The sequence below is a fragment of the Delphinapterus leucas genome, chromosome 1 (assembly GCF_059928025.1).
Source record: "Delphinapterus leucas isolate spDelLeu-1000000601 "Yukka" chromosome 1, BTC_Dleu_Yukka2, whole genome shotgun sequence".
Classification (NCBI taxonomy): Eukaryota; Metazoa; Chordata; class Mammalia; order Artiodactyla; family Monodontidae; genus Delphinapterus; species Delphinapterus leucas.
In genome coordinates, this window is record NC_143129.1 from 40,788,405 (window position 1) to 40,807,170 (window position 18,766).

At 53.1% G+C, this 18,766-nt stretch overlaps 1 protein-coding gene across 6 annotated transcripts in view; it reads right to left on the reverse strand.

Moving 5' to 3' along the window:
• Positions 1-18,525, reverse strand: part of SLC41A1 (solute carrier family 41 member 1) — a 29,515-nt gene extending 10,990 nt beyond the window's left edge. For 2 of the 6 annotated variants that reach the window (XM_022593621.3, XM_089908561.1), the window contains exons 1-10: positions 17,431-18,068; positions 14,729-15,751; positions 6,918-7,025; positions 5,720-5,791; positions 4,930-5,074; positions 4,645-4,791; positions 3,883-4,030; positions 2,957-3,036; positions 2,313-2,447; positions 1,856-2,004 (exon numbers count right to left, since the gene is read on the reverse strand). In XM_022593621.3, coding sequence (XP_022449329.1) covers positions 1,856-2,004; positions 2,313-2,447; positions 2,957-3,036; positions 3,883-4,030; positions 4,645-4,791; positions 4,930-5,074; positions 5,720-5,791; positions 6,918-7,025; positions 14,729-15,103 — 1,359 coding nt within the window. In that variant the 5' untranslated portion in view covers positions 15,104-15,751; positions 17,431-18,068. Of the gene's footprint in view, positions 1-1,855; positions 2,005-2,312; positions 2,448-2,956; positions 3,037-3,882; positions 4,031-4,644; positions 4,792-4,929; positions 5,075-5,719; positions 5,792-6,917; positions 7,026-14,728; positions 15,752-17,151; positions 17,270-17,430; positions 18,072-18,280 lie in introns of those variants that run through there. The other 4 variants (XM_089908550.1, XM_089908549.1, XM_089908547.1 and 1 more) reach the window with 4 other exon arrangements.
• Between the last annotated feature and the right edge of the window lie 241 nt (positions 18,526-18,766).

The window sequence follows — 18,766 nt, forward strand, 5'->3', positions numbered from 1 at the left end:
GATCAAGTGCCATGCTCCGGCCCTGCACAGGCTAGAGAAGACAGTAGAGGTGAGAGTGTCCCCCAGCGTGTTCACAATGGGGAATGAAGCAGGGCCCATCCTTCCCGACGTGGCCAAGGGCTACCCTCCAGCCACAGACCCTTGGTACACACACCTTCCCTTTTCCCACCGAATGTGCTTCACCCCAACTCACAGTGGAACGTGGCAACTTGGGTAACTGCCGCGGGGAAACTGCATGTGGTTGGCCCAGCCCTTGCTAGGATGTCCTAACACACAACATTTCTAAAGTTGGGGATGAGGGGTTGGAGTTATGGATAAGGGCTTATCAATAGGGGACTGGTTAAATGAAACTATGGCACGTCTATGCAACAGGAGAGAATGCAGCCATAAAAATCAGGGTGTTCTGTTCTTCACATATGGGTGTGGAATGATCTCTAAGATAAATTGTTAAGTGAAAAAAGCAGGGTGTGGACAGCACGTATAGTGTGCTACATGTGCATTTAAAAAAAAGGAGGAAAATAAGAAAAATATGTATGTTTGCTTGCATAAATATAGAATCAACTTGAAGGATACATAAGAAACAGATATAAACAACAAGGTCCTACTGTATAGCATAGGAAACTATATTCAGTATCTTGTAATAAACCATAATGGAAAAGAATATATATATTCTTATATATATATATTCTTATATATATATATTCTTATATATATATTCTTATATATATATTCTTTTATATATATATGTGTGTATATATATATATGTATATGTATATATAAAACTGAGTCACTTTGCTGTACACCAGAAACTAACACAACACTGTAAATCAACTATACTTCAAAAAAAAAAAGCAACAGATAACACCAATGGCCTGTGAGGAACAGAACTGGATGGCTGGAAAAAGCAGAGAAAAGACTTTTCACTGAGGTTTCACTATGAACCTTACAAATTTTTTGAACTATGTGACTGTTATTACCTATTCAAAAAGCAAATCTGTAGAAATTGAAAATGTGATACTAAGGGTGAGTTTGGTTATAAGGGGGTTGCATAAGGGAGGCTTGTGGTGATGGAACTTTTCTGTATCTCGACTGTGGTGGTGGTTGCATGAATGTACACGTGATAGAATTGCATAGAACCACACACACACACACACACACACACACACACACACATACACATGAGTGCATGTTAAAACTGGTGCAATCTGAATAGCTTTGTGCATTGTACCAACACTGATTTCCTGGTTTTGATGTTGTGCTATAATTATGCAAGATGTTACCACTGCAGGGAACTGGGTGATCGGTACATGGGATCTCTTTGCATTTTGGGGGGCAACTTCTTGAGAATATATAATTATTTCAGAACAAAAAGTTGAAAAAAAGGTAATAAAAAGCCAGGGAGAAAGCATCCTAGTATTACAGAATGGCAAGGTTGGATGGGATCCAACAGATTATCTAGTGCAGTGGTTTTGACACGTTTTCAAGCTGTGAAACCCTTTATTCAAATGAAATCTCCCAAGGAACCCCAGCATGTGAACAGAACCACATGGAGCTGTGTGGCCAGGCTAGAGGGGGTGGCACCTGCCTGAAGTCCACCACCTCTGGTCCACTCCTCTCAATTTACAAATGTATCACTGAGCCTCAGAGAAGTAAAATGACTGAGCAAAAGTCACACAGCATGTTAGTGACTTTGCTGGAACTACAGCCTGTTCTCCTGAGCCCCTGTCCAGTGTTTACCGGCCACACAGTCACAGAGAAAGAGTTGGAAGACTCTTTCTGGGCCAAGCCTGGACCTCCCCTCCCATCCATGCAGGGCAGCCCTGGCCCCCGCCCCCGTGCCCCTGCCAGTCCGTACCTGGAGCAGTGCAGCTGTCATGTAGAAGACGATGAAGATGAGTGTAAGAGTGGTGTGCCCGCCCTGCATACAGCTGATCGTGTAGAGGAACACCAGATGTCCTGGGGCCACGAGGAGAAAGAGGACCCGGGCCGAGCGAGAATTCACATCTGGAACCAGGGGAGAGATGGTGTGAGGAGGAGAAGGGGAGGAGGAGAACGGGCTCCAAGAGGCCTTTCAAAGTCAGGAGGTACCACGCTACACTCCAGGGCAGCAGACAGCTGACTATCTCTATGTCTCCATCCCATGGTCCCCAGCCCCCAGGGTGACCCAGGAAAGGACAGCCTTCCTGCCTGGGCTCTGCCCTCGAGAACAGCTGGTACATACAGCCCAACAGAGAAGGAGAACCTACATATGCAGGCCCCAGCTGTTTCTGAAGTGATGGAGTGAACCTAGGAGGTGGGGACTCTGGCATTACCGGGACTGAAGAAGGTGGTACAAGGGCTGGGGCAGCGGCGAGGGGCTTGCCCAGAGTTCTCCCCTGGCATTCCGTTCATGTGGAGGAAGGTGGAGATGCGGCTGGCCTGCACAGCCACCAGATTGCCCCCAACACCTGCGGAGACACATAAGACCTGAGACGTGGGGGTGGGGAGTGGGGAGGGCATGACCCATTCACCAGACCCCAGGAAAAGAGACACTAAGAAGGAAGACAAAGACACCCTTCCTTCCAGGGAGTCTTCCAGGCTCCTCCCATCCCCCATGCTATGGAGAGGTGGCAGTCCCACGTACTCCTAACACGGCTGAAAGTGCAGGAAGGGACACAGGTGGATCTGCAGACTCAGGGAGCCTGCCTTCTCCATCAATGCAGAGTGTACACCTGCGGTCAGACACAGCCGAGGGGACAAGGGCCTGCCTGGCTCAGCCCCTCTCCAAAGCTCTGCGTGGACCCAGGTATGCAATGCTCATGCGCTGGTTCCAGTAACAGTTTCAAGTAGCAGTTCAAGTCGTGAACTATCTGAGCTGGACTCTCTTGCCTGCTAGAAGCCTGACTGATACAAAGCCCCCTAAATCCTCTGATCCCGCCCTCTTCTTTCCCCTAGGCAGCTAATGCCAAGACCTCACCATTAATCACAGGTGTGAAGACAGCCATCCCTGCAAAGTTGGGGTCTGAGACAGTCTTGTCCAAGATGAGGCCTCCCACACTACACAGACACAAAGACAAGACACAAAGACCACTGAAGGCTTCTGTTCCGGACCTCGGGATGAGAGGTACAGGTCCATCTGGACGTGGGCAGCAAGGTGGCTCCCAGGAGTCCCTTGTCCTTTCAGTCCTCGCCTCCCCTTGCCAGCCCAGCTGATGCTCCTGACATACACACTGGCGCAGCACCCGGAGCAAGCTGGGGCAGGCAGCTGTCTCCTTTACCCACCTCCCAAGTTGGCTAGAGGAGCCGCCTGCTGCTCTGCCTGCTCAGTATGATTTCCCCTTCTGGTAACAGTGCTGGGCTTTTCCTCAGGGAACCACCTCTCTCAAACTCAGTCACTGTGGTTCGAGTGACACTGCTCCAATGATGGTGAGGCCCCAGGCCCATCCAATCAGAGCAGCACATCCCTAAGGCCACAGTGATTGGTTCAGGGATAGCCACATGACTGGATGACAGCCAATGACATTCTATAATGGGACCCTGCAGAATCGTTGAGAGAAAGAATCCCTGCTGGAATCAGTAAGCATAAGGAAGTGCAAACCTGAAGCTGCAGGCCAACACAGAGAAAAGCAGAGCTGAGACATGGAGAATACTGGGGCCCTAATGATATCATTTATGTCCCTGAATCCAGCTGTGCCTCTTTAGTTCTCTAAGCCAGTGTGTTCTGCTTTCTAATGAAACCCATTTCAGACGGCTTCTGTCACTTGCACCGGAAGGACATGTGACTGATCCAGTGTTGAAGGCATTTCTAGGGTCTGTGCCACACTTCCTCTTTCCGGGGCTTAAAAGTGAGTCTGTGGAAGGGAGGGGGGAGGGGGAGGGTGGGCATCAAGAGCCCGGGCCTACCTGCTGATGGCCATGGCAATGATGACAGGCTCCCAGCCTGAGCACAACACCTCCCTTGTGGCTGGGCTCCGTCGAGCCAGCACCACCCAGACAGGCAGCAGGGCCACGAAGAAGGCACAGACCAGGGGGTAGATATACTGCCAGACATCTGAGAGAGGCAGAGATGGGAGGGAGGTGAGCACTGCGGCTCCCTGCTCCCAGCCTCCCCCTGGCTCAGCCTGCAAATGCCCCAACTGATCAACAGTAACACCACACTAAATGCCAGTAAATGTATTACCTCATTTGATGCTCACTGTAAACCCGGGAGGTGGATGGGGCCAGCCTTTTCCATTTGTAGATAAGGAAACCAAGGTGAAACCTCCTCAGACATTGAACTTATTAGGGGCACAGACCAGATCCTAGGTTTCTTGCTTAGATTCCCCAGAAATCCCTATCTCCCCTCTTCTTCTTCATTTTGCAAGCAGATTCCAGCCTCTAGTTCCTTTCCTTTGCCCTTTCCCCCTTACCCCTCCAAGATAAGTGAGAATATACAGCACCAAGCATATTTCTCAAATACTCTCACCCCTGCTCCTGCTGCCTGCATGAATTTGAGATAAGTACTTAGCCTCACCTCTCTAAGGCAGGGAGTTATTACAAACTGTGCTCCAACCAAATAGTTAAGAACATAGAAGAAATCCTTACACATGTGCAAGCCCACTACCATCTCTCCCAATCCCACCCAGGAGTCCACCCTGGTCACACCCTTGATTGCCTCAGCCTCACCCTGCTCCAGGTAGAGTCCCCAGCTGATGCCTGAGAGCAGTGCCAAGGTGATGAGGTCTCCCAGGCTGGCAGCAATGGGCGTGGCCACATTGTCTGGGTTGATTCCAATCTTGCGAGAGCCAATGATGACTCCAATCATGATCATGCCTGGGGAGGAAGGAGAGGGGCCAGGCAGGGTAAGAAGAGATAATGGGGTATCAACCAACAAAAAGAGAGACTGGAGGTTTAGTTGACACCCCTGGGGCAGCCCTTCCTACACCCCTGCCCCTCCCTTCCCTTCCTTACCCAGTACCAGGGAGGCAATGAAGGCCGTGGCCACGCTGCTGGCACAGAGCAGGAAGGCATGTGGGATACTGAAGTGGCCGTCAGGGATCCAGCCAAAGACAACGGCTGCGATGGACGCCAGGAAGCCCACCACTGTGGCCTGCACCTGAGGAGGGGAGTGGTAACTCGGAGAGCAGAGCGTGTCTTAGCTGAGGTCACTGAGCACTTAGCCAGACCTCTTCCTGCCCTCAGCAGCCCCAGGAGGCAGGCGGGGCTGGCCTGTCCAGTCCTCCCAGGCTGGAATGATGTCTTTATTTATTTAGTTTCACACCAGACACAAGTACTGGGTAGTGCACCCTGCAGGAACCCAGGACATGTTACTGGCTGAATGAGTGTTCCTCTGGGGATTGGGGGAGGTTCAATAGAGCCTGAGACTTCAGTCCAGACACAAGGCCTGGGACTCAACGGGGAAGACTCCCAGTTCGGAACCTGTGTGGCCTCATGGGGAGATGGGACAACAGCAGTCAAGGACCTTCAGCACTCCCGAGTCTCCTCCTGAGTCTGATCTGTGGGGACACAAGCCCTCTGCACCACCGGAAGCCAAGAACTGACAGTGGAGATACTGGGGTCCCCCCCCAACTTGGCTGTTTTCCTGGGAAACCTGGTTACCTCCTGGAGTCCCTTCAGGAGAAGCCAGCTCAGCAGGATGCTGGAGCTTTACTCAGGAGCCGGCAGGGGCTGACTTAAGCCTTTCAAATTCCTGACCAGGGAGGAAGCTTAGCCCCGCTGTCTCTGGTCCCTGCTCTCTTACCTGGATGAGGGCCATATTCCCAGTGATCAACCGCCAGAGCTCCTTGGGTGTGTCCATGTGCCCGATGTTGGCCTGGGAGAGGGAGGACAAGGGTCTGGAGCTCCAGGCTGGAAAAGGCCTGCAGCTCCATCCGTTAGGACCTTGCCTGGATCAGCAGGCAGTGCATGTGACCTAAGACTCTGGGACCAGGACGTGACCCCCAGGGAAAGTGAAGCAGGGTCGAGGGGCTGGGGTGAGAGGGAAGGAGCAAAAGAGCCTTGAGCTCCTGCCTCTGGCTGGGGTTGGGAAGGGGGCTCCCAAGGCAGCCTCCTCTTCTCCCCTCCTCTCAGGACAGCCACTGAGCAGAGGCCGATTCCATGCTCTGCCCTGCTCACCTGGGCAGCTCATTCCCACATGGGTTAAAATGACCTGATCCTTCCCTGGCTCTGAAGCCAGCTTGCCATCTTAGGGGAGAAAGGTCAGCTGCTGGTGCAGGACGGAGGCCACGAGAGTATTTGGGAAGGAGTGAGGCGGCATGGGAATAGGCCAGGAGGGCAAGTTGGGGAGGGCTAGGCTGGCTGCCACTTCTCTCTGCTGCCTTCTCCAGGCTCATGGCCGTGCAGGGACACCCCTGTCACTTGGCTCCCCTGGCCTCCTGAGTTGTACTGCTTCCTGCCTCCCACCCCATGGGGCCTGTATCTGGTTCAGTCTCCGAACCATGACGGCCGATCTAAGAGTTTGGGGAGGTGGGAGTGATGAGCAGCCCCTCTTCATCTATTCCCTTACAGAAGAGCAGCCTGCCATGGCGGAAAGGGAATGGGATTGGAGGGGGGCTGGGAAGGCCTGGCTCTGCTCCTGCCCAGCTGCAGAGTAGGGCTGGAGATCAGAGGAGGCCCCCATCTGTGCAGGTGGAGGGACCAGCATGATGCTCGCCTGTCAAAGCTGCACAAACAGTCACGAGGCGGGTTGCGAAGCAGGGGGTGGGGCAGGAGGCCAAGGATGGCTGGGACATCCAGAAACCGAGCCTGGGAACCACTCTGGGCAGGGAGCTCCTGCCCAGGAGCAGGACAACCGGCCTGGGGTCTCCCTACTCCTTTCCACCCCAGACCCACACTGCAGACCTGGACAGTTGAGAAAGGCCTGTGGTGATCTCCTAGTCAGGCTCTGTGCTGCCCCCGAGTCCTCTGTGTGTCCCATTCCTCCCAGCCAGGACACTCACTGCGGTGGAAAGCCTTGATGCCAGGGTCATTTCCAGGTTCCCCTTAAGCCCCAGCAGTGCAGGCACCAGGATGAAGACCTCTGTCACTTTCTGGAAGACTTCCCAGTGCTGCAGGGTGAAAACAGAACCCAGGCATTTCAGGGCCCCAAAGGGCTGGCATCGAGGTTGAACGTGAAACTGAGTCCTCCTAAAAGTGAGTTCCTGTTCCAAGGTTATGATTAATGTCTTTATCCAAAACTTTAATCCCTTTCTTGTCCCTTCTGACCTCAATCCTGTGCTAACTGAACACCAATCAGCCAGAGTCACATGACCAAGATTTCTGAGGTCAATCATAACATCATTAACGTACAGACTCAGGCTGTTTCTCTAGGTCAAAATGAGCTAACAGACCCTTGGGTCATGGACCACCAGACCATAGACTCTTAAACTCTGAGTCCCAAAAGTACAATGAAGAAATGTCACAAGACGATGATTAACCCCAGCTTCTTTGTTCTTCCCCTTTAAATCCCCCTCACTCAGAGACCAAGTGGGAGTGGATCTGAGGCTTGTCTCCCACTCCCTTGCTTGGTGCCCTGCAGTAAGCCCTTACTTTGCTGCGAACCTGCTGTCAGAGTTTGGCTTTCTGTGCTGTGGGTACACGAGCCCTTGTTCGGTTACGACTGGATAGTCTGGGAGCAGGGGCTTGAGGAGAAAATGGAATGAGCACGTCAGACGCCTTTCCTCCAGGAACCCTGGAAGCAAACCAAGTCCGTGGTACTCCAAACAACAAAGCCCCCCCTCCCGCCACCCAGAACAGGGGAGACGTGGAGGGTCCCTTCCAGTCAGGAGGCCCTAGCCCGTCTCTGCTTCTTCTGCCTGCTTTGTGGAGCTGGGGGAGAAGACGGCAGGGACCCACACAGCTGAGTCACCCCGGGCTGGCTTACACCCCAGAACGCCTTTGCGATCTCCCTTCCAATTGTCTTCAGTCTGGTTTCTCTGTGGCCTCAGCCTTGAGCGGTGTTGTCTCAGCTGTTGAGCACTGGGCTCCATGGGGCTGGGGTTGAGGAGATTAGAGAGTTTGTTTGGTTTCTATCTATCTCCAAGGGCTTTGTGCCTCAGCCACAGCAGCTCTCCTTTAGAACAGGCTCTGAATTAAGACCGTGGCCCCCAAACCTCAGAGTGTTGGTCTGCAAGAGGTTTTTCATTCCTCCTCTGCATTCTCTCACCCTACAGACCTGCCCCAAACTCTCAGTTAGGAAAGGTAAGTGTACCCCTGCAAGGAAGAGCACTGGACTGGGAGTCAGGAGACAGGGATTCCAGCCCTGAGACCATCAGGCCTGGCTCTCCTACCTATTTCTTCAGCTAACATCTTTTAGGTCTGCACCATGTGCCAGCCTAAGGCTCTATGTGCATTTTCTCATTATAGCCTATCAACAACCCAGTGAGGTAGGAGCTATTACTATTCCACATTGTAAATGAGGAAACTGAGGTTCAGAGAGCACTGCACTCCTTACCGCTAAGTAGGAAAAATGTAGGCGCCAGGATTGGTTATTTGAAAGCTACTTTAGCTGCAGTTGAAACTGAAGACTTGCAAAAAAGGCTGGGACTGGGTTGCCCTGAGGGCAATGTGGATTCCTTTCCCCGTGCCTTTATCTGTTTTAAGAATGGAAAGCCTTCAGGTTTGGAGAGGGGAGGGGTCAGGAGGCCAGACAGAGGTATGCAGGCTGATCAGAGCATCAAGGTCAGGAGGCAAAGTGCTCTAATGAGCAAAGGCACTGGACTGAGAGCCGTGGGTCTCCCACAAGAGACCACAAGGATAGGCCTCATGCTGTGTCCCCAACATCCTCCCACAGAGACCAGCAGGGGTACCTTAGACAAGTTATAAGGGCCTTGAGCTCTTGACTATAAAAGGTACACTTCAGGGACCAGATCAGATGGTCCCTAAAGGCAATTCCAGCACTGACAACTCTATAGTTAATGATGAGCAAGGCTGCAAATCAAAGGCACAATGAGATATCACCTCATACTCATTAGGATGGCAATGATTAAAAAACAAAACAAAATAGAAAATAACAAGTGTTGGTGAGAATGTGGAGAAACTGGAACACTTGTGCACTGTCGATGGAATGTAAAATTGTACAACCACTATGGAAAACAATATGGCAGTTCCTTAAAAAATTAAGGAGAGAACTACTATACAATCCAGCGATCTCACGTCTGGTATATACCCAAAATAACTTAAAGCAGGGTCTCGAAGAGATATTTGCACATCCATGTTCATAGCAATATTATTCACAATAGCCAAGAGGTAGAAGCAACCCAAGTGTCCACTGACAGATGAATGAATAAACAAAACATGGTCTATACATACAAGGGAATATTATTCAGCCCTAAAAGGAAGGAAATCCTGTTACATGCAACAACATGGATGAACCTTAAGGACATTATATTGGGCTTCCCTGGTGGCGCAGTGGTTGAGAGTCCGCCTGCCGATGCAGGGGACACGGGTCCGTGCCCCGGTCCGGGAAGATCCCACATACCGCGGAGCGGCTGGGCCCGTGAGCCATGGCCGCTGAGCCTGCGCGTCCGGAGCCTGCGCTCCGCGACGGGAGAAGCCACAACAGTGAGAGGCCCACGAACAGCAAAAAAAAAAAAGGGCATTATATTAAGTGAAATAAGCCAGTCACAAAAAGACAAATACTATATGATTCCACTTATATGAGGCATCTAAAATATTCAAATTCCTAGAAATAGAAGTAGCATGGTGGTTACCAGGGGCTAGGAGGAGGGGGAAAAGGGAAGTTCATGTTTGTTTAATGGGTGTAGAGTTTCAGTTTTGCAAGATAAAAAAGTTCTGGAGATCTGTTTTACAACAATGTGAACATACTTCACAGCACTGAACTATACATTAAAAATGGTTAAGATGATAAATTTTATGTGTTTGTTACCACAGTTAAAAAAAAAGAGGAGCACGGAAATCAGAGGGGGCTAAGGCCAGGATTAGAGTCCAGGGGAGGCTGGACACTGGGGAGTCCTATAAAGGCAAGGACCTCTCTTTTCCTGTTAGAGTTCTTTTTGTGGGTGTGTGTGGGGTGTTGATGGCAGGGGGAGTCCCTACCAGGACCCAGGGGAAGGGCTCATCTCGCTAGGGCTGGAGCGTATCTGTACCTGAGCTCCTGGCCTAGCTCCTCACTGGTGGAAGGCGCAGGACTTTTTTAGGGAAGGCTCTTCTTTCTGAAAACTAAGGATGGGAAAGAAACCGCCTGTCCCCCAGCCACAGTTGCTGAGCTTTCAGGCACCCACAGGAAGAGCCAGGAGGGATGCAAATCCCTTTTCATCCCTGGGCCCCCAAAGAGAAGGCAGCCCCAGTGAGCCCCGTCTACGCTGGAGGAACTCGAGGACTGTTGTTCTTGGACAAGGCCAGCACATAGCTCTGGGGCGCCAGCTCCCAGCAGGCAAGGCCGTGCTCAGCTCTACCTCCTCCTCCCTCACCTCAACTGGACACGCAGCTCCAGAGACGAAGAATTCTCTCTGCTCCCCTCCCCGCCCCTCATAAGGGTGGCTGATCTATAAGGGTGGTTTGGAAGCTCCGCTCAAGAGCCCAGCCTCGTATCCCCTCCTCACTGCATAACACCTACCCCTCCCAGCTTCCAAGCCGCAGGCTCTGTGTAAAGCTTTGATCTCCAGGTAGGCGAATGTAAAATATGTGTACTTATTGGCAGAGTGAAGGAGCACGGAAAGAAATACTCCAAGTGTATGCCAGCAATATTTTCTGAATTGTTTGTAAGGTATATTGTTTGTCTTTATGATTAAGAAAAAAAATGTATGAAGCTCAGCTAAGCCCCTCCAGCTGCCACTATAAATACTCCCAAATCCCTGCATCTCCCAGCTCACAGGCACGCTCTCCTTCAACTACACAAGGACCTAGAAGGGATAGGGTTTTAGCAGCGATAAGATTCGGGACAGACAGGAAAGGAGAACCAGCGGCTGCAATGACAGCCCTATGCAGAAGTCTTCCCGGCCAGCCAGGATACAGCCCGGAACCTCACAACCCCTGTGCCCCTACCCAGCAACGCCCTGAGCTGGCACTCGGGTCAAAGTAGCCAATGCCTACACACATATTTTCTTCACCCACCAAAGCCTCTCAAAGACACAGCTCAGGCAGGGGAGCCTCTGACATGTATGTACACACACACACACACACACACACACACACACACACACACACACACACACACACGGCTCTGAGAGAGCCCGGGAAGCAGGCTGCCCTGAGGTGAGGAGTGGGTAGAATGGGCAGGGGCCCGACAGTGTCTCTCCTTCCTCCTTTGGCCTAATTCAGGCCCATCCTGTTCATCCTGGCTGGAAGTGCCTGCCCCTGAGGTCAAACCAGTCAGCCAAGCCTTCACCCACACCTTCCTGCTCCGCTGGGGATGGAAAAGGGCACGTTCCAGGAAGCACTTGGCGGGAAGTGGGGACAGAACACATCGACACTGCTTCTCAGAAATGCAGCAGTCCGTGGATACAGGGGAGTGAGGGCTCACTGGGCCCTGATATTTTGGGGCTCAGGGATGAGACAGTTCCCTTCACACTTAGAAATAATCCCAATTCAGAACAATTACCCTAACTCTCACACCTCAGTGGCCCTGCTGCTACTTCATCCTGATACTTCCATCTTGCCTCTTCCATCCCTCGCCTCTTCTGGCCTCAAAGACAGACCCCTGCCTGCCTCTGAGTGTTCTGCCCTGAGCCTTCCCCTCCAGGGAGACAGCAGCAGGGAAGAAAGTCACAGCCTGGAAAAGCTGCAGTCAAGGACATGAAGAAGACGAAGATCCCTAGCAGCTCTGAGAACCAGGCTGTGGGAGAACCTGGGAAGGTGGGCTGGAGTTACCTTTCAGGGTGAGGACTAAGTCAGCTCAGATTAGAGTAAACCCAACCTTCACCTGAGGCTTTCCCCTGCCACCTGCAGACATCCTCTAGGTGTCCATGGAGAAGGGCCTCAGGGCAGCACCCGGGTACAGAGGGCTGTACAAAGTGTGATAACAGGGGTGGACATGTGGAACCTGAGTGTCCTGGCCAGGAATGCCAGCAGCCACGGGGGCAGGCCAGCCATGAGAGGAACGCTTCTTTCCCACTCCACTTCCCTAAGCCCATGCTTGCCATCCACTTTCATCTTTGTAGACTCTTCTGTATACACAGCAGGAAAGAAAAGCGAGAGGAGGAGGTATTTCGGGGAGGGGCTGTCTCCTTTCCTTGGGATCCTCAGCAAGTGAGGAGTGAGTCAGGATAAGGAGCTGGGAGTCTCACCTGTTTTAACACAGCTGGGTATTCCAGTGAAGGTTGGCACACCACCTCCTGCCACCCCCATCCCTCAAAAGGCTGACAGAAGAGGGGAGTGAGATGCTCTGCAGCCGCCTAGGACCAAACCAGGAGGTGGGGCAGGGCATCTGCAGCATGGAGGCTCCCAGATCCCAACCCCCTTCAATTCCAACACTGGGCCCAGTCCTGCTTCCCTTCCCAAATGCTATGGGAACTTTCAGCCACGGTGGGGAAGTTGCAGCAGACTGCAGTCCACTTAAACCTTTCCTACTTTTGGCCAGTACGCCAGCCCCTTATCTCACTGCAGAGGCTGGTTCTACAGGCTGAGTGGAGAGGAGGGCAGATAAGAGGAGAGAGAAATGGGCCTGGGGAAGAGACTGGGGCTTCTGCAGCAGTGGGGAAAAAAGGGGGGTGCCCTGGACCAAGGAGACATCTGTACCAACATGGCCTTCTGCTCAGCTGCTCCGAGACACTGGGGACACTCTACAGCCAGCTCCTCCTGATGGCCCCAGCCTCTTAGGGCCCCAGATTCTGTCCCACTGAAGGTCATCTTAGCTTGTGAAGGGGGAATGCGGTGTGAATCCTTAGAAATTGTCCTGCTTTTCCTGAATCTGAGATTGTCACACGCCGCTTTTGCCCCCTTAGATATGGAATAAGAATCTCCCTGTGGTCCCTGATCTTTCTGCTCCCACCCCTGCCATGATATAACTGCAGCCATCTGCAGGGCCTGCTCCAGACCAGCTGTGGCAGGAGGCTGGGGGGACGGGGACAAGAACAAACCAGCCATTGTCATCCATACCAACTGGACCTTAGCTTTGGGGTGGGCCTAGGTGCCACACTGAGGGCAAATGTTGGCCCTCTGTGGGCACACTGGTCAGGCTCCAAAGATTCCCTACCTGGGTTTCTCAATGTCTCAGGACCATGGGTGAGGGGTGGAGGTGGGCAAGGTGTCAGAAGTCTTTTCGGTGTGTGAGATGGGGGGAGGGAGGGGCCCTCTAAGAACTTTTGTTCTTTGCTCATTTTAGAATGTAACTCCAGCTGTTCCCGATTCCAGTCTACGCTGTTCTTCGGGGAAAGACAAAGAGAGCAGACCCCTCCCAGAGTCTTTAACCAACTGGCGAACCACAGCCACGGTGAAGGCCATAGAGGTTAATGGCATAGGTTCTGAGTCAGATGACCACGGACAAGTTACCTAATCCCTCTGAGCCACAGGTTCCCTATCTACACAATGGAGATGGTTATGGTTCCTACCGCATGGGCCCACAGAAGAGGCCAACAGATGCTCCCCACTACCATTCTTACTATCCAGAAAAGAAAACAACCCCTTTCCAGGTCACCACCAGATCCTGGTTCTATACCCTTTGGAGGCACCAAACCAGAACTGGAAAACTCTTAGAATGAAAACCAAGGCCACAGGAAAGGGATGGAAGAGGTGGAGAACTGCTACCCTGGTCTCATTTCTCCTCCTCCCATTACCTCCACTCGCTGCCCTAGAAGGAGCAGCTACCAGGGGGAGGAATCCAAAGCCCGCCTTCCTAGCTTCTGACATGAGGAACAATCCCCCAGATAACAGGTTAGGGGAGAGAGCAGGAATGACATAAATGTCATCCTCATTAGCAACCAAAGCTGCAGCGTTCTCCTAAGGACTCAAGCCAAAGTGGTCCAGGTAGACGCCATTGAAAGAACCACCTAGAACCAACCACCCTGTTTCCTCCTGGGACAAGGGCCTGGTGAGACTTGCCAGCAGGACTCTCTGTATTACCACATGCATCGTTGGTAGGGTTGGATGGGAAAAGGGGAGGGGATGCTGAACTCCATGTCCTCCTGAGAGATTCCATGAGAGATTAATTTTGTCCCCATATACGTCACACAATTAGCACTTCTATGTCTCATCACACCAACACCGCCCCCCACCCCCGCAAATCATGTATCAGACAGCATGTGCCCACCCCCAATCCCCAGCAAGATCCTGCCAAGGTTACAGGCAGACAAGCAACACAAAATGCCTTTAAGAACCTTCCCACTTAATTTGAGACCCTCTTGGCAGCTGGACAAATTCCTGCCCAGCAGGGGGATGAAGGGGAGACTTGAAACTGAGCTTTCTCCTGTGGGTATCCTTGAAACCCCAAAGTAAAGGGAAAAGAAAGTATAAAGAGGAGACCTATCTAAATGTCTCCTACTGAGCTGGGCTCAGCAGAAATGCCCAGGAGGGATGGCAGGTAACAACCCTATTCTATCTCTCCTCTTCCAAGCCTGAGCTCTGGAACCAGTTCTGCTTCTGTTAAGCAATACTGCCCTGACCACCTCCCTGGGACTACTGAGCTTCCTCAAGGCTTCTGTAGAAAGTAACTAGACGAAGAAGAGGCCAAGGACATGATCCAAAGGGAAAAGTACTCCAGGAAACAGTAGCTGCTTCTGACAGGGAGGTGGAAGAAAAGCTCCAAGAGACAGTTTCCCAGGAGGAAAAGGCGGCTCCGGGCTCAGGGTCAAGAGCTGCCCTCCCCAGGTCCTACCTGTACGATGTCCAGCACCATGCCGGCAGCCACAGTCCCAAAGCCTGCCAGAAGGAAGGGAAACAGCACTTGCAGCCCGATGGAAAAGGAGGTCTCCTTGAGCGGGGAGGGTGGTGCGGGGCCACGGTCTGTGCTGACGTCGTCACTTTCATTGCTCTGGCTCCCGTTCTCCAGCAGGGCATCCTCCTCCCGAACCCCCTTGGCGTTGGCGCGAGACTCAATCACCACCACCTCTACCCCAGCCCCATCAGGCCCCAGGAACTCTGAGGTCCCGGCCAAGGGCTCTCGCCCGGGGCCATCTGAAGGGCAGGGTGAGGCAGTAGGGCCAGTCCCATTCAGCTGGTGGACGTCCTTCGGCTCCGGCTTAGAGGACATGACGGGAAGGGAGGAGGAGAAGGGGGAACTCTTCTCTCTTTGTTTGCTTTCTCTCCCTTTCTAACTCTGGAAAGAACTTAGTCTTGGGGTGAACCCAGGCTTGGTCGCCGCGGGACCTCTTCCCACGGCTCTCCGCTCCTGTCAGTTGCTGCAAAAACTGATCCACCAGCAGGCAGCCCCATCAAGCACTGAAGCCACGAGCTGGAGGGGAGCAAGAGACCCCTCGCCAGACTCTGCAGCCGGCCGCTAGGGGTGCAGAAGCCTGATCCAGCTGGCCAGCGCTGTGCTTGGGGGAAGCTCCTCTGGCCTCTCAACTTCTTTGGTTCTCAGGGCAGGCTTCTCAGAGCAAGGGCCATCCAGAGTAGAAGAGCCCAGCTAAGTCTGGGGTGCCCTCTGAGGTGGCCCTTCTTTCATTAAAGTAGCTTGAGTTGAGATCTTTCAGAAGGCAGCCTCGGCCTGGGGCTGTGGCTCCTTCCCCCGCCTCTGGTTGGGCTCCTTCAGCTTCCCACAGCTCCTCGGGCTCTGCTGGTCCCAGGGCACTGTCTGCTGTCTCTCTCCTTTTTTCCAGGGATGTCCTTCCTTCCTGGGAAGACCTTGCGCCTTCCCAAATCCCTGGTCCTTAAAGTCACAAGAATCTGTATGGAACACCTTATGTATGAAGAAAGAAGACAAGAAAAAGAGAATGTTACGATACAGCAAAGGACAGCTCCTACTGGGAGAATCCTCCCACAAGGCAGGCATAAAGAGTTTGCTATTTGCCTTCCTTTTTTTCATTAAATCACCCATTCCTGCCCTGTGACATCTAGATGCCCAGAGGGCACTATGCCTGCCATGTTCCCAACAGGCAACCCACTGCCTCACAGGGACCACCACGGTGGTCAACAGCAATGAGATGTGGCCAGCCTGGGATTAGGGAGATGCTGCGCAGGAGACCCTGGCATTGCCTTCTCAGTGACCAGGGATGGGAAGGGATGTCCTGGGGGAGATCCCTTCTTGAATGCCCATTAAGAACCCAAGATTATTAAGGTGTGGTCTCCCAGTGGGGTCAGTTACAAATTCAGTCACAAGCTCCCTGTAGCCACCCTGCTGTTGAAAGTGATTGTTTATAGCCACACAGGGCAAATAAGCAGGGAGAATTTGATCACTGAGTGAAGGTCCCCCAACCCCTAAAAGCCCCAGCCCCTGAGGAAAAAAAAACAACAACTGGGAGGACTTCCTGGGCAATGGGGCAAAGCTGCCAGACCAAGGCCAAGAGCCAGAGGCCTACCCGCTCCTGCCCTTGAGAGTCAACAGTGTTACAGAAAGCCCAGACACTGACTTGGATCCAGGCCTCTGTTCCTACTTCTCTCCCCCTGCTCTTGGCCTTGTGAGCTTGTCAGATAGGACAAGGGTGTTATCTCAGTTTGAAGGGAAAGACGGTAAAACTATTGGTTATTATGCACACATTTCAGTTCTCTAGGTTCACCCTGTTCCCCAGGGTTATTGAGAGTTGGATATAATGTAATTCTCAAAAAACAAAAAACAAAAGCACCATCCAAATAAATAAGTAAATAAAACAAAGCAAAATAAAAAGCAAAGCAGCATAAGCCAAAATGCACTTGCTCCCAAATGCATGTCTCTTTAGCTGTAATGGCCCCACTTTTCTTGCCTAAAGGAATCCCCAGGCCTTGATCCCACCCTATTCCAGCTCACCAGAATAGCTCTCCAAGTAAAAAATAAATTTAAAGAGAATTTCCCTAGGAAAGATGAATAGGTCCTTAAGTATTCCAAACACACACAATTAGTCAACTCCTGTTTGGGAAAGGGTGGATCAAACTCCAGTAACTGGCCCATGGGAACTGTTTTCTCTTTCTAGTCACTCACGTCACCAGGACTCCCTTTTCCAGTCTCCTGAAACACTGTCCTGTGGTTCTTTCCAAAACCCTCACTAGAGATCCAGGAGGAAACCTCTGAGCAAGAGAGTCCACTGCCCCTTGCCAGAAAAGTTTCTGAGTCCGCTAAAACTTGACCCTCCCTCCTCCTCCCGTCTTCCTGGCAGGTCACCTAACCTGAAAGGGGGGCTCGAAGGAAGAGAAGCCAGTCCCTCACCCCACTCCTTCCAGTAACGAAGACTTCAGATGGGCCTAAGGCCATGGGATGAAAGAAGCAAAAGTGACCCAGGATGCCCTGAGGAGGGGACAAAAAAGACCGTCTTAGTATCCCCAAACCCCGGGAGGGAGAGGTATCTGGGTGGCCCTCCCGCCTTTCCCCGATTCAGACTCAGCAAATGCGCTGCGCTCCAGGTCTCCCGCCCTCGCCACCCACCCTCTAGACCCAACAGGACTGACCTGCCCCTCGCTGGGAAGGAAGGGGGGCACCTGGCGTGTGGCAGCAGGGACCCGTGGTCTTGGGGGGTGCAGGGATCCCCCTCTTCTCATCACTCCTCCTCGGCAGTCCTCCTCGGCCTCCGGCGTGCCCCCCACACCCCCAGCCAAGGCGAGCGTCCAGCCGCGACACCCGGCTCGCTACATTTCGCCTCTGCGTTACTGCGAGGCCGCCGCTCCGCTTCCACGAAGGGGAGGTGGTCAGGGAGGGAGTGCAGGATATACCGCCTTGCTCCCAGGCGGGGGCTGGGGGACCCGGACGGGGGACCGTGGGGCCGAGCTCACTCGCCCCCAATGGCTTCTTGCCCGGGGACTTGGGCCCGACTGGTTGGCTGCTAGGGGCAAACGTGATCTGGGGCAGACTGGGTGGCACCCCCCCCATCAAAAATAGATTCTGGATGGACAACTGCAGCAGCCAATAGGGGGCGGGGGAGGGGGCGGGCTCAGACTCGGCCTGGCCCCTTTCCTTCGCTTCGAGCCGCGGAGGCGGGGCGCCAGCAAAACGCAGTGCGAGGAGTGACTGGAGCCAGAGGCTGGCTCGCGGGTCCCAGCGCCCATCCGCCGGCTGCCTGAGGTTCCCGCTCCAGGCGCCTTGCCACCTCCCTCGGGCCCGCCCCGCCGCGCTGGGACCTTTCCTCGCTCTTTAAAGCCGTGTGCGCCTGTGCACGTCTATCCCTGCATCTTGAATGTTTCCTTGAGCCGGGGAGACTGGGAAACCTCCCCGTGAAGCCAGCCAGCTCTGACCTCCGGGCCTCAAGCAGCCATCCCCGTGCTCTTAACCCCGCGCTTGGTTCCCGGAGAGAACCGTCCCTACCTTGTTCTCGGACACAGCTCCTCTCCTGCTGGCTAGTCTCCTCGCGCTTCCGCCAGAATCCGCATTCCTCCAAGCGCGTGGCTCAGCCTGATAGAACCGGCCTTAATAAAGTCCCAGCCTTGAAAGGGGCGGGAAGAGAGGTCAGACTCACCGCTGTGGTCCCACACGCAGCAACTGAGGTAGGGGCGGGGGGGAGCCTGGCTTCCTCTGACCCACTGATCCTGGTGGCAGCATGGGAAGAGATGTCTCCGTCCCTGCCTAAACGAAGTCCAACTTTCCCTGACGCACCTTATGGGATCAAAGAGGGGTGTTCCCATTTCGCCGTTTGCCACTTCCTCCCTGGGGTATCTCTACCTCTCTAACGCAATTTCAGTACAGGTTCTTTTGGGGATGTTTTTGTGCAGGGGGTGTGACCTCCCCCATAAAGGAACCGCCTCCCCCATAAGGGAACCGCCACCCCCAGGTTTTCCCCTCTTGTCAGTGGAA